A 19,989-nucleotide genomic window follows, 5' to 3' on the forward strand; every position below is an offset into this window, starting at 1 on the left:
AAAAAGATGCACCCGGAGTGGGAGGCTGCACACTCACTGCCTCACTTGCACACAAAGCAAGGACCACTCCCACGGCACGGCCCTTCCAGCTCTCACATCTTCTCTCGGCTGCTCACCTCTTCCAATTTGCTACCATCCATACGTGGACCTTGAAAAGCTCCTTCCAGACGGGGATTTTACCACCCTTGACAGAGGGAAGGGAGCAGGAGGGGGGAAATATAAAAAAGGGGAAAAGCAGATGAGTTGATTGCTTATGGCTTTTTTCCTCCCTTCTCCCGCGGATGAGGCAAAGGATAAAGAGACAAACCAGCAAGCAGATACCTTCCTCCAGGGAGACTTTTGGATGGTGATGCTGCGAGTCAGGGAAAAATCCTGGAGGTAGGAATGGCATCGGGAGGAGTGGAGCTGGCAGTAGAGCTCCAACAGCCGCAGCTGCTCTGCGACGCTCCCTCCACCAGCGTGCCTGCGAGTGTAGAACAACACGCTCTCAGCCTCCGATGCTCCCCCTCGGCCTCTGGGGCGCGAGTGCCTCGCAGGCTTTCGTTGAGTGGAACCCGCAATGTCCCCAGACACCCTCCTCCCACCCCCTCTTAGAAGCCCCTGCCTTCGGGGCCACTGCTTCCATGGAGGGGGAGGGGGCCACTGGACGTTTCACGTGTTGTGGCCAGAGGCTTTGTTGCTCCACCTGCACGGACAGGATCCCTGGGATCCTGCTGAGCCCACAGGATCCTCTCCAGCTGCACGTGTACAAGCAGGGTGAACTAATCAGCCGTGGGTGCTGGGCAGGGCTCACCTGCTGCCGTGGCCACGGAGCTCAGCCGTGCCCGCGGGCAGCCGGCACAGGCGGCCTTTAGTGGCCGGAGCAGGTCTGTGGGGAGCAGCTGTCCCTGGGTGCCTGCGACAGCTGAGCCTCGCCCGGACGCCTGGCTGCCACGGGGCAACGGGCTGCCGAGCAACGGGAAAGCTTCAGCAACCTGCCGGCTACAGATCCCAGCTGCGATCCGAGAACAGCGACAGTAAGGCAGGCCAGAAAGGGCAGGACAAGCCAGGGACTTGTAGATGTCCACTCCATCCCTCTTTGCACCTCATCCTTGGAAGCCTACCTGAAGCTCCACACAAGGTAATTCTGGAAACATGGAAAACTTATTGCACAGCTAAAACGGAAGAAATAAAACACAGAAGGGTGCAGCTGCCTACAAGATCTGCTCTATTCCCACAGAATTAATTCAGCTCTAAATGCAGATCCCTACCCATCCATAGAGTTTTGTGTAAGTCCACCTTTCCAAGCATGCCGAAGAACCTGAGAACATGTATGCCCAAAGCTGGAGCTGTAAAATACCCCCGTGGGCTCGATGGATCTTATAGCACAGTGAGTGTGGCTGTCCTGGTGTTGCAAAAAGGTTTATGTCTCTGAAAAGAAAATCCTATAATCAGCTGGCTGACATACAAGCCAGCCTGAGTGAGTACCTGTGCTGTTGTCCTCATTTTTGGATGACTGACCAACTGTGCCAAGAGGTTTCCTTGCATACTTCTGTTCAGTTAGTTTAACAGCAAATCTGTCTGAAAACATGAGAAGGATGACTTCAGAGCCACCCACCTGCAAACATATTGGGATTAAAGCAAAAGCCATTTTTTCCTGAGATCCAATTTTACTGCCTATCTGGACAGTAAAGATCAACTGCAGAGACCTTGACCTTGACTAATGTTAAAAGGATTCTCCCAACCAGGGAAGAGATGGCATCATTGAGGGAAAAAAAAAAGTAATGTAGGAAGCAGATTGTCATCTAGCTATAATTTTTTTAGGGATTTGAAAGGTCTAGAATGCTTTATTTTTTTCGTGAAGGGTCACAGATAGCAGGTAGGAACACAGCACTAGAAAAGTCATCATATTTCCAGACACTTAAAAGATTTTTTTTTTCTGCAGGCACAGACAGTGTATAAGCCCATTCATAAATGAAATACACTGAAAAGCAGAGTAGATGATTTGCTTCACTACTCCTACAGCAAGGCTGTTCAAGAACATCAAGGATAACTAAGAGCCTTTGTCTTATTTCTAGCTAGATTAATTCTCAGCTATTTTAAGACCATATGCTCTTATACCAACACTGTTATTCAGCATCAGTAACTGCAGACTTGTGGATGTTTGCTATTTTAAGATCCTTTTTCTCTTATTATTTGTTCCTGCTGTGTGAATCTGCTTTCCAGCTTTCCAGCACACCTTAAATAGCTTTTGAACCTGTTTGTCAATTGCAATCCAGTTCAGGAGAGAGGAATTCTCACAGGTTCACTGAAACTCAGCCAGGTGCACAAAGTTTGAAAGGGGGAAGGATGCAGCAGGGACTAATTAATCCTGGCTGGTCCCTTCCCAGCTTAAACTGTGGGGTAGGTTACATGGGATCAGTCCAAGGCTAAATGGGATTCAGTCCAAGGTGAGGGTGCTGTCCCTCCCTTATGATGTGAGTGATAGTAAACAAAAGGGGGGAATTTTGGTGGGAAGGTTTGTTCTGCAGGATTCAGTCATAGGATAACAAACTCCATTAGTTTTACCAGTTACAGCATGATTTCTTTACACAGCCAAGATTCAGTGGTGCCTACAACAGAAAAATGCCACTGTTTATTGTGTATATTGCCATTACAAATTCCCAAATAGAAGAGCCATAGGGGACTGATCCAAGTCAAAAATATTGCAAAAGCATGGGTGATCCAAACTGAGAAAGGGAAAAAATAGGAGGCTAGAATATAGAAATCTCTTAGAGACACAGAGAAATGAAAACCTTGTATCTGTCACTTGAGGAATGGTTGAAAGATGCTGAAGTAACTTAGTCCATCCATGGGATGGTAACAATTTCCAGTGCTGGGATGTTTTTTGTAAAAATGAGCCAGTACTTTTACAGCAAATATTGACTTCCCCTCTGAAGGATAAAAGCCCTTGCTGGTAAACATGTGTTAGAGGTACAGAGGATGATGATTTACATTCCAGGCAGGGATCTCACTGAAAGCAGAATCACAGGCTGTGCAAACGCCATGGTTCCACTGCTAAGATGATGGCCAACAGGCAAAAGAATTTGATTTTTCCATAGAGTGACAGCCTGACAAATCACCAGCTCTTTATTAGATCCTGAATCAAACATCTGAGGCCAAAACATTGTAAGCAATTTTAATAAGCAGTAAATTGCACACTGCTAACAAAACGTGTTTATAAGACTCTATGGCCTGACCAGTGTAAGGGGAAACTCTCAGAGAGGAAAAAAAACATATATTTTCTTCCTTTTCATCTCATATAGCTATACATCTTCCTTCTGTCACTAAAAAACACTTAGCTAACTGAGCCTGAAGAGCTGTTGAGAAATGAAATGAGATCCATCCCTGAAACTAGCCTATCTTCTTCACTGTCTTGATTATTTCCATCTTCCCAGTCCTACATAACTTTTACAAAAGAAGAACTAGGACACTTTTGACACAACTGGGAAAGGTAATTACACTGTCACCACTTCTGACTGGCTATGGCAGTACCTCAGATCTGCAGCACATCTCCATTAGTAGAAGAAACTGTTAAGTGAGTCAGATATCTCTTTGATTCACACACAAAGAAGGCTCAGAGCGTGCTGCTTCCTTTCTGAACATCAGTCACATAATAAAGGAAAATAGCACTCCATATTTTAAGTTTTCTTACTTTCATTCTATTTGGAACATTTCAGCCAACAGTGCTTTTGCTTGCCTTTTAAGAGAGTCACAGATCTAGGGCTTCTCTGCTGTTCTCAGCTTTCCGCTGGCCTCTCGGTCAGCTCCTGTGACATATCTGGGCTTCTCTGCCAAAACTGGCAGGAACAACTTTCCTCCACACACAGCTCCCCTGGCAGCGCCCGAGGATCTACCCTCACACTTAGACTCTCACCTAAGCTCTGCAAAGCCTGACCTGCTTTGCCTCAGATGCTGTTTCAGCTACTTGAAAAGGAGCACAGCTCCTTGTAAAATCCATTCTGAAGAAAAAGAGGCCACTAAAGACATGACACCAGTTTTAGCAAATTTCTCTGCTCCTCTCCCTGTCTTCCTTCCCAACCATAAAGCTTTTTGTCACCATCATTTATAGCAATCATTCACTTTCTGTGCTCCAGAACAACTGTCGTCACACCGGCTGGGGCAGTGACCATCTGTGAGCAGGACCATTAATATACCCTCAGGAAAAAACACATGAAACAGGCCACTTAAAGAGATTATCCCTCTCCAGTATTTCCCTGTCAGATTGCAGCGATCTCTGGTTCAGGGACTTTCTGAGCTTAAGTCTGCATATGACTGATAATATTTAATACTCTATTTCTTCAGGAATTTGTCTAGCTATTTTTTAATCTACTTATAATTTTGATGGCCATAAATTTTGATAGTAACAAGACTTGCAATTTAAATATGCATTGTGTGAAAAAAGCTACTTCTTTTGGTTTTAAATCTGAAGCTCGATAGTTCAGTTTCAGGCCTCTGATTCCTACATCTTAAGAAGGAATGGATACTTTCCTATTTGCAGTATCCACCTTAGCCATGACTTTTTATACAGTGATCATATCCCACAGTTACCTGAGCTGTCCTAGTTATTATATCTAAGGAAAAAAAATGCCAAAAAAATCAAAAAAACATTGATAGATTTAGCATTCTTGCCATGTTGCTTTGAACTTTTTCTTGTTTATGCAGCTTGGACAGTGAAAACTGCCAGTGCTAGTCTGCTCTGTGTTGCTTACATAAGACTGGCAGAAGTCTTCCAATGCTAAGAGTTACGGGATAAATGTTTGCTGTTAAATTTTTACAAAAATCTATATGCCTATTTTTATTGCATTCGTTTCTTTCAACTCTTTCCTCTTTTAAAACAAAGCCTAAATTTTAGACAAAGCTGTTGAACAGAAGTGATTCTGTAATTTTTAGGCCCAGCTTACTTTTATGAACTCTGTGTAGTTTATTTTAAGGAAGACACTTGTCCACTTTCAGCATCATAAAGATCCCTGAGCTGATCTCCTAAGAACTTTTATTTCAACTGACTGGACGTCTAGATTGATGGAGGCATGGGGAGGTCTCCAGGGCAGCAGGCAAAGTAACTTAGAAAGACAAATGTCCTCCCCTTAATCAATTCTGCCTGCTGTTGTCACTAGCCCCTGACACATTGGTTTTCTGTCAGATGAGTTCTTGAGCCCTCATTCTGTGGCTGTACATCTGCCAATGGCCCACATAACACTGGTGTCCTGGTTTCAGCTGGGATAGATTTGGTTTTCTTCTTAGGAGCTGGTACAGTGCTGTGTTTTGGATTCAGTGAGGGAATAATGCTGATATGAAACTGATGCTCTGGTTGTAGCCAAGTAGTGCTTACCCAAAGTCAATGACTTTACAGTGTCCCACGTTCTGCTAGTGGGGAGTGGCACAAAGACCAGAGATGGAGCATGGCTGGGACAGCCGACCTGAACTGGCCAAAAGGATATTCTGTGCCATAGAATGTCCTGTCCAGTGTATTCCCAGGAGGGGCTGATCACTGCTCAGGGATGGGCTAGGCACCCGTTTGTGTGAATCACTTGTCTGGGGTTTTATTTCTCACTCTCTCCTTTACATTACAATTATTATTGCTATTTTTCTTGTTATCTTTGGTATTATTATTATTTTACTTTGTTTCAATTATTAAACTGTTCTTATCTCAACACACAAGTTTTACTTTTTTTTTTCTGTTTCTCCTCCCCACGCCATCAGAAGGAGGGAGAAGTATTTGAGAACTGCATGGATTTAATTACTGGGGTCCCCACTTAGGTCAGCTCAAGGAGCACTGACTAGGCTGGTGTAAAACACAATCTTTCCCATGGAAAATGCCAGACAGAAGCAAATGAGAGGACATGGTAATTGAGTTTGATCTGTTGGACCTTAAGATGGTGAGTGAATGCAATTCAACAGAATAGAGGAAATATAATTTTCATTCCTTATATATATATATATGAGAGAAGCTTGGGCTTCATTATTCCTTTCTGGAATTTTAAATTTTTCTTAAGGTAATGAAATTAAAAGTTGTGTTATGAAGTTCAGTTAATGCAGCAGAAGGGAAATTCCACTGCTGAACTGAACCTCAGGCACATCCAGAGTTGACAAAAACACTGAAATGCAAGGTACATTTGAGGTGACCCATTAAGCAAAGTAGATTGAATAAAGACCAACAAATAGAACAAAGCTTCGAAAAGACAGCAAAGCTTTATACAGTTGCAGAAAGAAACTGATTTTAGAAATCATTTGTTCTCGTAACTTGGAAGTAGTGAATATAATCACAATGGTGAAAAAAATCATTGCATTTTCATCTAGAACAAAACAACTTCAGTAATTATATGTGTGGGTATTTCTTGCTAAGACTACAATCTGGATTTCATTTTTCAATAGAAGAATGCCAGATGAGAGGAAACAATTTATTTAAAATTGCCCAGACGAGAATTACAGGTTTGACTCACTGACAGAGTTATGCATTTTCAGCCTACATTTTTTCCTACATCTCCTCCTCCAAAGGCTGTTCTTCTGTTGCCATAGAGACCATTTCCAGTCTCTTTTCACTTCCACAGGGTCTATTCTGGGGCATCACTACTGCAGCTTCCCAGGCCACTCTGTCTGTGTCTCATGCCCAGGAGCAGCCAAGGGGAAACAGTAAAGCAGAACATCTGCAGCCACACAATTCCCAGCCGCTGGTAGCAGAAACATTTCCATTTTTTTTCACCCACAAAGCTGGTGTGTAATTGGAAGGATAAGCTACAGCCACCCAGCACATGGAAATGTGGGCGTTCATCACGACTGCCACATCTACCAAGATTTTTTTTGTCATTTAAAGGGATCTGTCACATCAATCACACTCTCGAATTTACTTTTCTCGTGGCTTAGCTGTGATGGATGTCATTAGAAATAATGGGAAAACACAAAGGATTCACTTTCGCTTCACTCCAGCACCAATAACCCCGAGCCTGCACACCTGGGGGAGCTGCTCGCACGGCAGCAGCGAGGGCCGGAGCAGCTTTGAGCACCGACGTCCCTAAAGGCGCAAATGTCAGTCCCCGGACAGGCCCTGGCCAGCCTCGGGCTCTCCTGGGCTTCATTTCACTTCACTCGGGGGCGCTTCCAGAGACACCTCAGCCGTCAGGGGGAGGCAGCAGGCCCTGCCTCAGGACCGCAGCAGGTCCCACCGCACAGTGAGGTGTCTCCTCTGCCCGCTCTCGTGCAGCGTTTGCTCTTTTGGGGGGATCTTTTTGTTTTTTATTTCACGTTGAGGAACGCGCATTTCTGAGGCTGCGCACGAGGCAGCACCCGCTCCGCGCCCTCTGCGCGCGCTGCGTGACGTCACGCCCACCGCCTCCCCGGCAACGCCGCACGCTGTGATTGGCTCTCGGCGGGCGGAAGCGGCCCCGCCCCCGTGCGCGGTCGGGTTGGCGGGAAGCGCCGGCGGGGCCTGAGGGGCGCCTGCGGCTGAGGGGCCGTGAGGGGCCTCGGCACCGCTCGGCACCGCTCGGCACCGCCCGGCACCGCTCGGCACCGCTCGGCACCGCTCGGCACCGCCCGGCACAGCCCGGCACAGCCCGACACAGCCCGGCACAGCCATGCAGGCCTTCCTCAAGGGCCCGGCTTCCATCAGCACCAAGCCCGTCGCTGCCAAGGAAAAGAGCGCGGCCGGGAGCAGCGGGGAGGGCAAGAGGACCAAACCCATCCCCTGGGTGGAGAAATAGTAAGGGATGCTCTGGGGCAGTGGGGGCGCTGGCCATGAGACTGGAAGCTGGCTGTGGGAGGCATAGAGATGGAGTTGGTGCATAGCAAAAGGAGGTCGCAGGTGTGGGCCTCCCCACCAGGGAGAACAGCTTAACTTTCCTTGTTATGGGGGAACTCCAGGATTGTGAGGTACTGTAAGTGCCCTTTGTGGCTGGTACTGAGCAGAAAATCTTGGTCATGTCAAACAGTGTTTCATGTCAAGCTGTGATTTGGTGCATGAATGCATTTAATGCTTTGGTTTTTTGAGAAGCCTGTATCGCGAAGTGGTAAAATATTGCAGTTCTGCTTTTAAAAACGTCTCAGACAGGTGTTTACAACAGAAGAGGACAAACAGCTTCCTGAGGAATTAGATCACTTCAGTAATACAGACCAGAGACATCAGACTTCCTGTTGTGATTTTGATTTCAACTGCAAATTCACTGTAATTCTTCAGTACCTGATGTAATCAGAAGGGGAAATGCTGTTTTTCTCAAATTCCGTTTTCATCTGAAACTTACTTAGCTAATACATTTTATGTCATTTCTTTTTATTTAGTCGCCCCAAGAATGTGGATGAAGTCGCTTTCCAGGATGAAGTTGTAGCTGTGCTGAAGAAGTCCCTGGAAGGTGCTGATGTGAGTGTAATGATAACATCTACCTAATCAGCATCTTTAAATGGACACTTGAGTCAGTGGTAACAAAAACTTCTCTTTTCCAACTCAGCAATGATCATTTTTACAGTGGTATCTCATGAACAGGCTAAGTGACTTCCATGTGATATATCCTGTTGTGTATAAAGCTTCTTATATTTCCAGTCCTCTAAACACTGTAGAATTGTCAGTTCCATAATGCAGTTTGGAAATTTTCTGGAAAAGCTCAAATGGTAAACTTCTTGTTGATAGTTTCAAACCTGGAAAAGCTTTTGTTGTCTCCACACTGCTACTCCACCAGTACTTGTGATGTTCATGTTTAAGACAAGAGTAGGAGGTTTTTCTTTCATAGAAAGAAAATCATCTGGATTGCCAGTCACTCCTGAACATTTCTAGTGATCTGTCAGTGCTGCTGTGAAACTACTGAACACTAAGAGTTTTGGTGAATGAGAGAAAGTTAATTTGTAAGTGCCAGGTGTACTGCTTGGATAGTGATTCCTAAACCTTTTGGGTAAAAGTTTCCAAGTAAGTCTCTTTGGCTTTAAAAAGCTGGGTATGGCAGCTGCAGTGTTGGCTCATGTGACTTAAGAGTGTAGATGAGCAGAGCGTTTGTAGTTGCATTTGTTTACTCTTGCCTTTGCTTTTGGATAAAGATTTAGTAAATGTTTGGTATTATATATGGTTATATCTTCCAAGGGAACTGATGTGGAGGTGAAGGGGCTGAAGGGAGAAATAAAGTACATAGCCAAGAGATGGCTCTGCTTTTTTCCAGATCTGTACAATTCCTTCTTTTGTACGTACTGAGACTTTTTTACATCCTCACCGAGGACAATCACACTTGTGCTTTAAAAGTTGTCTGTTTTCATGGGCTGCAGCTTTGGTTTGCCCTGCAGTGATACGAGTCTGTTTCCCTCTGAAAATTATAACTTAATCAAAGCTTGCAAAAGCAGACATACCTTACTTGATTGAGTGTATGAAGCCAAAATCAAACTGGTACAACTGCGAAAGATTTGCACTTCATTCTTTAGTTCCTTTCTGCACGTTCAGTTTGCTTTTGAGAATGCTTTTGTAATATGAACTTGTCAGGTGATGTTGTACCCCAGAAATCTCTGTTTCAACAGCAATGCTGCTAGATTACAGTATTTATAGAGTTGAGGTAATTAGGAAGGAACTAATAGCAAAGGAGAAATGAGCTGCTGCCACCTATTCTGTCTGGACATATCAGTTGTGTAACATTGCTTAGGTGATGGGTTGGGAAGTTCTATTTTGAGCAACAGTTATTTAAAACCCTACAGCTTGTGGATCAGCAGCGTTTCTTGGATTCTGAGCCTAGTGCACTTGTGTTGACTTTTGGCCTCCTGAGTTGAAAAGACAAATTATAATTCCTGCTTGTGGTTAGATGTTCTGTATTTTGCAATAGCTACCCAAAGTCAGCAAGGCATTTGAAAACAAAATCATGCAAGTACTTTAAAATATTTGTTGGTTTGTGGTGTTTTTTTTGTTTTTGTTTTTGTTTTTTTAATTTGGACATTTTTACTAGTTTCTTGAAGAGACTCATTCTGTCAAAAAGGCAAAAGTGTAATTGAAACTCTGAGGTGGCTAGTACTTACTTCACTAAGGACACATTGCTGCAGAGGTTCTTACTGAGTTTGGAGATCTGGTGAGATCAAAGAAACAGCTGTGACAGTGCTGTAGGTGTGAGTAATGTGCTTTATTTAAACAATAGTTTAAAATGGAGAGTCAGTCCTCTGTCCATTGGCCTGTACTTGTGGGCCTTGATTTGGGAGCTGCTAAATGGAGCAGGACTTGTAACACCCTATAACTAACAAAGGAATTGTAACTCCCTATAGCCAATGTACCTCCATCTGTAAGAGCACACATCATCCTGTTGCAAACTGGGGACAGCAGAGTCCAAGGGGCTTTCAACTGGAGAAATTGATTTCTCTCTGCCAGGAGTGTTGATTTGTTGGTTTTTTTGGGCAAAGAAACTGAAAATTGATCATGGTATTCTTTAGTTTTCGTTTGCTTCATGATACCTTAATAACTGAAAAGAAAGTGTAGGATTATCATTGCAATTTGCATCTTCACTTGCACTGAAACTTATGGAAAGGCATCTGAGATTTGCACTGTATGGGGTGGTTTTCCCATGTGCAGAGTGATGCCTGCAGGTATCCTGCTTGCTCCTGGCAAGCATGGAAAAATGGATAACCAGATCAGGTTGCAGTTCATTTAAAAATACTGCCACGGGTACATAAAGGATTAGGTTGTGCCTGCTGAAAAGTGGTGTAAATGCTTCAGTGAGAAACCAGCATAAATGAGGTTGAAACAGAAACAGTGATGAAGTTGGGGTGTAATGGAATTAGGAAACAGATTCTAATTAAAACTTTTTTACTTGCTTATGCCTTTTTTGAGGACAGTAGTGTGTGAATTAGCACAGAGGCATGAAATTGTGAATCTCCTCACAAACGTCTACCCTTGCAATGTGCCAGCACAGAGATTGGTGAATTTTCAGCTGTCATTCAGTACACTTCTCATCTCTCTGGAGGTGTCATAAGAGAGGGGGGTAATACTATTGTGGTATCTAAACTTGCAAAAGTGTTTGTTAGTAGGGGATGCTGTTTGCTTATTAGTAATTAGGGAAATAAGCAACAATTGATTGGCGGAAAGAGCAGGCAAAACTTGAAATTAATTTATTTACGAGAAATTGAATGAAGATTGAAATTCTTCTATCTCTCTTTTTTGGGTACATACATGATTTAATCTGTGCTCTGTGTCTTGTCTTAGTTGTTAAAATGGGATATTTGTTACCAAACTGATTGTTTCATTTTCTGATTATGGGTTGTGTACTCCTGCTTTTTCCTCTGCTCTTTGGATGGTTTTGGTTTTACTGTTCCCATTCTGTCTGCATTACATGCTATATTCAGCATAGAATTCTCTAATCTAATTTTAGTCGACTCTTTAAAAATAGAGTGCTTATTCAGGGCTAGAAATCAAGTCAGACTGAGGGATTTGTCTTTTTGCTGTTGGTTGGAGAGAACTTTTGGGTTCTTGTTTTAAGAATGTAGAAGTGGAACATCCTCTATTATCAAAGACAGCAGTTTTAAGGTGATAATTTATAAAAGTGATTGCTTGAAATAGTAATATAGAAAACTGTCACTCCTATATCAGCTGGAAAGCTTCTTGATTTCAGCCAGAATTCAGTCATGGCTTATACAGATTTTATTTATACCCTCTGTTTCTTGTGTTGCTCAGATGTATTTATGGAAGTCAGTCATATTCCCTCTCAGCTTTTGTTTTGCTGAGCTAACTAAATCAAACTCTTGAAAAAGTCACTTCTCACAAGATGGGCTTCTCACTCCTTTAATCACTTTTCCCAGTTTGGCTCTGTCATCCTTGTCTAAGGATGACCTGAACTGTGTGCAGCTCATGACCTGTTAGTATTAATAATTTACATCTGTATTAAAAGTGCAGTTAGGAGCACCATGTTACACAGGCTTGTACTGCTCCTCTGGCAGACAAAACAAAACCAGCTTATGTTTCATTCCATCTAATGAATTTCAGATATCCAGCAGATACTTAGTTATGCTTTCAAATTGAGATATGTTTTGGCTTTGTGCTGCTAAATGTCATCCTAAAATTATTGCTGCAGTCTTCGCTGCGCTGCTTTGTTCTTCCTGTGTCAGCATATCTCCTTAATGCAGCTGTATTTTTCATGCTGAAGTCATTAATTAAATTATTTTAAAGATCAGTTACCCTAATTTGTTTAAGGAATGCCAGTGGTGTCCTCTGAGAGCTCCTTGGCTGTGTGCAGGAGTCTGTGCAGTGTGGTGGGTTGTGGGCACCGTCCCCGCGGTCGCTGCTGGGCTGTGTCCGCGCTGCCCCCGCTGCAGTCCAGCCTTCCCGAGCTGCCCTGTGCTCCCTGCAGTGCAGCTGCTGCAGCACAGAGTCCTCAGCACGGCTGGGCACGGCAGCCTGGGCAGCTGAGACAGCAAAGGATGGTTTCATCTGCGCTGCTGGTATTACCCAGCCTGTTGAAGGCCATTCTTGGGTAAATTTGGGTGTCACTGCAATCAGAACAGTAAGCTCTGTGGGCTTTAGTGATCTCAGACATGCCCTGGAGTGTAGATATAAAAATAAATATAGATTGGAATATCAGTTTGGATAGAACATGGGATGGTGCCACCAAATAGCACTTTTTCATGCCATGCTATAAAAAGCAGCTGTTTGTTCTCCTTTAAAGACTTAGAAGTGAAAGACTTGCCATTATCCACTGTGAGGAATAGATAGTTTCTGTTCTGTTAGGTGCTCAGATTGTCAGTAGGCTTTCCTGTTAGTGGATATTTTAAAATTTGTTTTTCTTACAAATGATTCCTTGTTGTTTCAGCTTCCCAATCTGTTGTTCTATGGCCCACCTGGAACTGGAAAGACTTCCACTATTTTAGCAGCTGCTAGAGAACTGTTTGGGTAAGCTGGAATCAAGTTGCTTCAGTGTAATCAACTGTCACATGTCTCCTAATCATGTGATGAAGTGCCTCTGGTCACTGCCTGCTCTTAGGTAGTTCCCAGCACTTTTTCAGGAATATCTTCATATTCTAAATCAGCTCTAACATAAGATTCCTTTCTCATTTGTCCTGTCACAAGTCACTGATTCCTGTTACCAGTATAGACTTCAGATTGGGCAGCCATGTAACCCCCTAACAAAGAATATGGTTTGCATATGCCTTACTGAACTTTGTAAAGGAATTCCAATTTTTATGGTTTATTTAGTAAGTTGTTAGCTACACATAGATCTCAAAGTGCTTCATAAAATGTCTGACTTGTAATCTCTCTGTTGTGCACCATTGAATTGTGTATGGAAAGTAGTATTGGGACTCAGACTAAAATTCAGTATGCATACATTAACTCACTTGTAACACTTGGGAGTTTTTGAGTAGTGAACTCAGTGATCTATGAGCAAAAAATGGATGAGAAGGTGGTTTGTTATGATCAAATGTAATGCTGAATGTAATACCTCCCCCCATCCCATTTGTCATTTTTAATCTTTGACTCACTGTTTTTTGGAGAGAACCACTTCTACTTTAGTACGAGGAAGACAACTCCACATTGTGAGTCCATTTTAATTCCCAGGATTTAAAATCTGGTATATTAATGGTTGGTTTGTTTTTTGGAGTTATTTTTAATAGAGTATAGTACTACAGGTAAATACTGCATGTCTTATACTTTCTGGATATCTCATTCTGATTGTACTGCTAATGACTGTATTGTGACTTTTTACTTATTTCACATTGCTCAGGGGATATAAGTAAAAAGGCTCTGAACATATGAAGCCAACTTCCTACTTTTTTCTTTTCCTGGTTAACTGATGTAATTTTATACTTCATTGTTTTCTGTAGCCCGGGAGGAGATTCTAAAAATAGCCAATGGAAATTCATACTTAACACTTCATGATCTCAACTTCACTGTCTTTTAACAATGTTATTTAGTAATGCTGATAAAAATATTCCCTGCCATTCCAAACAACCAGAAGGGTTATTGTTCTATTTTATAACATATCATTACAAGGGTTAGCAGCTAACTTGTTGCAATAAACATTTTGCAGGCCTGATTTATTCCGACAAAGAGTCCTTGAGTTAAATGCTTCTGATGAGCGTGGGATACAAGTGATTCGGGAGAAAGTGAAGGCTTTTGCTCAGCTAACAGCCTCTGGAAGCCGTTCAGAGTAAGTGCTGGATCAAACCCCTCCTGCTTAGGACAAAGCATGTGGTTGTTTTTGTTTCTAATATAAATGATGGGTCAGCACTGCCCAGAAGTTGGCAACACGCAGTGCTTTGGCTGAGCTTTTACTTCATGGAATTTCACATTGGGGGTTTGAATACCCGGGAGGATTTTTACTGTTGCTGTTAGCACTGGAGGCAGACAGTGAAAACTCCACAAGGTCAAGACTTCTGGGTTTGGGTACATGTTGCCTTTGAAGGTGTTGTCTGACTACCATAGAAAAAATTCTTCGGGTAAATTGTGCTTAAAATTACTTCCTAGTCCTTCTAATCTACAGGAATTTCTACAACATGGGTGTTGGTTTCTAAAAGGATTCTGGTGTTAGGTGATGGGAAGCCAAGTGCAGGTCAAGCTATGTGTGTGGAAAGTAGCAGGAAGAAACTGCATGCCAAGAAAACCTGGCAAAAATGGTATTGTGTACTGAAATCAGTCTGTTAAGTATTCTTGGGAGTTTAGGGTATCAGGAAGCTTGTAAAAAGAACTCACATGAGGTGTTAAACGAAGCAGCTTACAGTGAGAGTGTGTATTTTAAAGGATTTTGCAGTATTCAGGTGTTGGTCTTTCTATGGGAACTCAGTCCCCGCCTTTATTACAAATATTAGTCTTTAATCTAAAAATAATTCTTTAAAAATTGAACCTCTGAATCCATTTTATTTTTCAAGGATACATGCTTAAGTAAAATATTACTTGATATTTGCAGTAATTTTTCTGTTTATGTTTTTCATTGGGTTTTTTTTCTTTCCCTTGGTCTGTCCATTTCATGTCTCCTGAATAACAGATTTCTAATTTTTCAGTGGTAAAATGTGTCCTCCTTTTAAAATTGTGATCTTGGATGAAGCAGACTCCATGACTTCAGCAGCCCAGGCAGCCTTAAGACGCACAATGGAAAAAGAATCTAAAACAACACGTTTCTGTCTTATTTGTAACTACATCAGCAGGTACACCTGGAATTTGGTGCTTATTTGGATTGCTGTCTCTTCTGTAGTCTCCTTTTTATTTTTTTCCTGATTAAAAGTTGGTATCTAATTTTCATAGTTTTCAGTTAATAACGATGTCACTATGTGCTCGCAAGCCTGAAACAATACTTAGATTTCACTTTTAATTTTTACAGTGTTGCAGTTTTAGGGTTATTTAAACCTCAAGGTATTTTCTGTGTTTGTTAGCTTTGTCCGTGAGAACTTGACCCACCCATTCATGTTCCACTCTCCTTCCTTTCTTTCAGAATAATCGAACCTTTAACATCTCGATGCTCCAAATTCCGCTTCAAGCCTTTGTCCGACAGTATCCAACAGCAGAGGCTGTTGGATGTTTCTGAGAAGGAACATGTGAAAATCAGTGATGAGGTAACTTTGTGGCTGCCATGTAATTTTACTGTTTAATCCAGGGCATAATTGCATGGCAGCAAAAGAGGCCAAGTCAGCATACTTTGAAAGAGGCTGCTCAATTGTATGAAAAAAAATACATAAACTCATTTATTCTCCTTCCATAGATGAGAAGAATTTTAAGTCGTCCTAAAACCAGAGAAATGTCCACCAGAGAAAAGTGAAGCCAAACTGCAGGGCTTTTTGTTCTCTGCTGAGTGTACTGGCATTAAACTGTGCTTCTTTCTCAAACTGCCAGCACACATTTGTGTTAGTAGAGAGGTTGTTTTGTAACTTGTGTGCTGTACTTGGCTCTGACAATCTGCTTTATGCACTACTTGGTGTTTTAGAGGAACTGCTGAGAAAGTATATTAGATTTTAATTAACAGTGAACATTTAAATTAGCATTTTCTGACATTTTTCAGGCAGTATCATACCTGGTGAATGTGTCAGAAGGGGACTTAAGAAAAGCAATTACTTTTCTTCAAAGTGCCACTCGGCTAATGGGTGGGAAGGAGATCACAGAGAAGATAATCACTGAAATTGCTGGGGTAAGCTATGCCTTTCAGTTTCTCCTGGAATTACTCTGAAAAGCATTTTTCCCACCTCTATCTGCCATTGCTCAATGTTTGGTTAAGAAAAAAAGTTTTATACTCACTGGTATTGCAGTGTGGTAATGATATGCTATCTACCAGAATTTTAAAGACTCCCTTATTCTGTACACTTATAACATAGCAGATTTCTAGCAACTTCTGTAAATCATGGCAAACTGTAAAACAGTCTTGTAATTCAAACTGAAATGGAAATAATCTGCCCACAAATACAAACTGTGGGGGTTTTTTGTGGGAAAGTAGATTAGAACATTTTTTGGTGCTTTTCTGTATGTATGTGTGTATGAGTATAGATCATTGCAATATTGGTTTGGAAGCACCACAGGGAAATGATTTTTGTTAGCAGCTCATTTTTAGCTTAATGTTCACAGTGACAGTGACAAGGATCTGTGGATCCTGCTTTTTAATGAAACAGCAGTGGTTTGTTCTAGAATGACATGGGTAATTCTGAGAGACACAGGAGAAACTTGAGAGAAAATGCATTTAATGACACTTATGTGAAGGTGTTCCTATAGCAACAAAACACCCCTGAAGAGGGAAATGTGAGATTAGGAATTGAGGAGCTAAGAAATAAATGGGCTTCAGTGATGGACACACTTTTCATGAAGGTGCTGCCATTGTAGCTAATTGTAGGGGTTGGGAGGTTCTCACTTTGATGAAACTGGAGGTAATTGCTGCTGTGCAGAGTTTTACAGAACAATTTTGAACAATTATCACAGTGAAGTTACTGTTCAGTTTTGTGGATCTGTAACCAGCTGTTATCTGAACATCTGAAGCCTGGCAGAAATTGACTGTAATGATAGGAAGGAGAAGCATGACATTCCATTATTGAATGAATAATGCTTGTTTAAAGCAAAGGAACCCAACTTCACATCTTCATAAAAACTTGAAGTTCTTCGTCATTCACAACTTCTGTAACCCTGCAGTGACCTTAGCACAAAAGCTTCCTAAAGAAGCTTTGAAACCAAACTGTCCAGGCACTCAACTGACAGGAATGACAATGGCTGAGGGGAAAGGGGCAACCCTTCCCTGCACAGAGTGACATAATGGCATCTGTCAACTTTTTTCCTTCTGATTTATTGTCTGATCTTGTTGCATTGGGCTTTTAATGGATGCTGTTGGTGTGTCACTGGAAATAAAACCTATTTGCTGTGTTTAGGTGTAGAATGGTACAGAAAGCATTGGCTGATCTAACTGTTGAAGAATGTCCTCCTCTTAGTCAGTGTCCTGAATAAGCAGTTGGATTTAGGAAGGTGACTTCGACAGTCTATTGTCATTATATGATTTTTGTTTTAATATCACCAGTATAGGACAAATATCACAGCCTAGTTCTCACTTCTAAGATTTATTTAGTCTGTCTCATATACTTGCTAGAAGTGGATGGATGTGTAGAGGAATGAAATCCTGAAATGGCCTCTGCCATTAACAGTTTGTTAGTGTAAGTTTACAAAATTGAAATTAAGAAATAGCACTTCTTGTTACAGGTCATCCCAAAAGAAACAATTGATGAACTGCTATTGGGCTGCCAGAGTGGTTCCTTTGAGAAACTGGAAACCCTAGCAAAGGTAGAGTTCTCTTAGTGCTTACCCTGGGTCATTTCTCTCAGTCAAGGCCCTGTGAATCCTTTGTTCCCAGGCTACAGCTGAAGAACATTTGGCCTCAGTCAGTTTGGATGCACATTTGGGAAGTGTATTTTACCAGTCAGGACTCCCAGTCTTTCTCTTCTGAGGAAGAGCTGTCAAAGTTACAAATAAATTTCCCTACCAGTGTGACTCTGGCTTTCTCCTGGATTAAGCTGATGGCATGTGGATCTGTTCAGCTGGACAGAAAAATAAGGTTGCACCAACGCTGTTTCTGTTTCCATAATTTTTTCTCCCTAAATGACTTCACTGACCATTGTTCTCAACACTTGACATTTTTGTAACTGGGCACTACTGATTTTTTAAAAAGCTGTCTTTTAGTTACCATGGGTTTTATTTTATTAAAAAAGCTTTGCTCTTACAGATCTCTCAATTCCTGAGACTAGCAATGACCAGATGAAAAAAATAAATCCTAAGTAGGTGGCCCTTTAAAGTGTGAAGGCTGTGAAACTGCCATCTGATGCTGTGAATGCCAAGCCCTCCTAATTTTAGAAGAGGATTGGACAGGTTCAGTGGAGGTTGTTAAATGTTTTAAATGTCTCATAAAATGTCTGAGATGTAAATTGTCAGAGCTGGAGCGGGGCTTGGTCAGGAGCACTGCTCTGTGCCTTGCTGGTGCAGCCTGTCCGAGGTGCTCCCGCTGGGTCTCTGTCAGGCAGGATGCAGGACAGGGCTGTGTGCAGGCTACTGAATTGTCCCCTACAATGCACAGCTTCCATACCACACTGCAGTGCAGTCTCTCAGCTCAGACAGAATTTTTCAAGATTGTGTTTCCAGTTTCTGGTTTTTCTGCTGCTGAATTACTTCCCTTTTCCTCTGTCCCTGTGCAGAATCTCATCAATGAGGGGTTTGCTGTTGCTCAGCTTGTAAACCAGCTGCATGACACCATTGTGGAGAGTGAAGATTACAGTGACAAGCAGAAATCTGCCATAGTTGAGAAACTTGCAGTAAGTCTATTTTGAGTTAAAAAAATCAAAACATGTTAATCTCTGTAGATTGATTTTTGTTTGCACACTTTCTCCCAGTAAGTACATGGTGATGTTTTTCTTCTGAATGTTTCTTGGTAGAATGCAAACTTTTGTCCTGAGAAATTTCATGGGAAGGAGTTGAAGTCTAGTTAAGTGAATTTTATATCCATATAAGTGGATATATAATTATAATTGAATTATAATTAAGTGTATCCATATTATGTTGTTCTGGTAGATTCAGTCAAGAGGTTTGTGAGTTTGGTTGTTTTGAGTTTTTTAAATATAATGTGGGAGGGAAAATTAAGTCAGCACTTAAAAAAAATTAGGAGCTGCAAAATGCAAGGTTTTGTTCTGGTGCATAAAATATGCCTTTCCAAAAAAGAGGAGGTTTTGCTAAAGTCACTGCAGCCAGGCAGGAGCTGTGGATGCCCTGCAGTGATGCTCCTGGCAGGGGGATTTCAACGCCAGTCCCTTTGTGTGTGGAACTTCACTGTGGTGGCCTCCTGTAGGAAATGGAGGCTGGAGGCCTCATGGTTCCCAGTCCAGCTGCAGGGGGGGTGGAGAAATCTGTGCTTATTAAGAAAACAGCTGGCAAACTTCTTGTTCTGCACTGTACCCCAAGACACAGCTGCCTTAAGCATCACCATCTTTAGAGGGTTTTCCCTTCTCTGTTCCCTCTGCAGGAAGTGGACAAATGCCTGGCAGACGGTGCTGATGAGTTCTTGCAGCTGATGAGTCTCTGTGCCCTTGTGATGCAGCAGCTCACACAGAACACCTGAGTCCTCCAGCAGCCCTTTGTTCCATGCATGGCTGGGGCTCTCAGAGCAGGGACCTGTGTACTTTTATACTGGCTTTTTTTGCAATAAAAGGGCTGCACTGCAGTTGGAAAACCTGAGGCTGGAGTATTTTCAATTTTTACACTGGGTAAAGAGCAGAGTGGTACATAATGCTCCTACTGTGGTTCATTGTTGTGCACTTACACATGAAAACAAATGTGTCAGAAGTGAGCATGTCCATACTGAAGTCTCCATGAGCTGCAAGCAGACAAAAGGGACCTTACTCCTTGTAGCCTGCATTTGCTTGGAATAGACTGGGCAAAATGATCACACCCCTACAGAACACAGCCTCAAGCTGAATCCTGCAGCACAGCCCACACCTCCACCATCTTGTGTATCTGATCCTTTAGGGTTAAACATGGCAAAAATTCCTTTACTAGTAAACACATGGCAACTTTTAGTCCATTCAAGC

At 42.3% G+C, this 19,989-nt stretch overlaps 1 protein-coding gene across 1 annotated transcript; it reads left to right on the forward strand.

Annotated features, from left to right (window-relative positions):
- The first annotated feature begins 7,558 nt into the window (after positions 1 to 7,558).
- On the forward strand, positions 7,559 to 19,636 carry RFC4 (replication factor C subunit 4). Its single transcript, XM_066325800.1, has 10 exons — positions 7,559 to 7,717; positions 8,293 to 8,371; positions 12,771 to 12,850; positions 13,986 to 14,105; positions 14,956 to 15,099; positions 15,384 to 15,504; positions 15,948 to 16,073; positions 17,618 to 17,698; positions 18,604 to 18,720; positions 19,425 to 19,636. Exons 1-10 carry the CDS (start codon positions 7,593 to 7,595, stop codon positions 19,518 to 19,520), a joined length of 1,089 nt encoding a protein of 362 aa, XP_066181897.1. The 5' UTR covers positions 7,559 to 7,592; the 3' UTR covers positions 19,521 to 19,636.
- Positions 19,637 to 19,989: the final 353 nt, after the last annotated feature.

Source organism: Sylvia atricapilla, chromosome 10 (assembly GCF_009819655.1).
Source record: "Sylvia atricapilla isolate bSylAtr1 chromosome 10, bSylAtr1.pri, whole genome shotgun sequence".
In the NCBI taxonomy this organism is placed as follows: Eukaryota; Metazoa; Chordata; class Aves; order Passeriformes; family Sylviidae; genus Sylvia; species Sylvia atricapilla.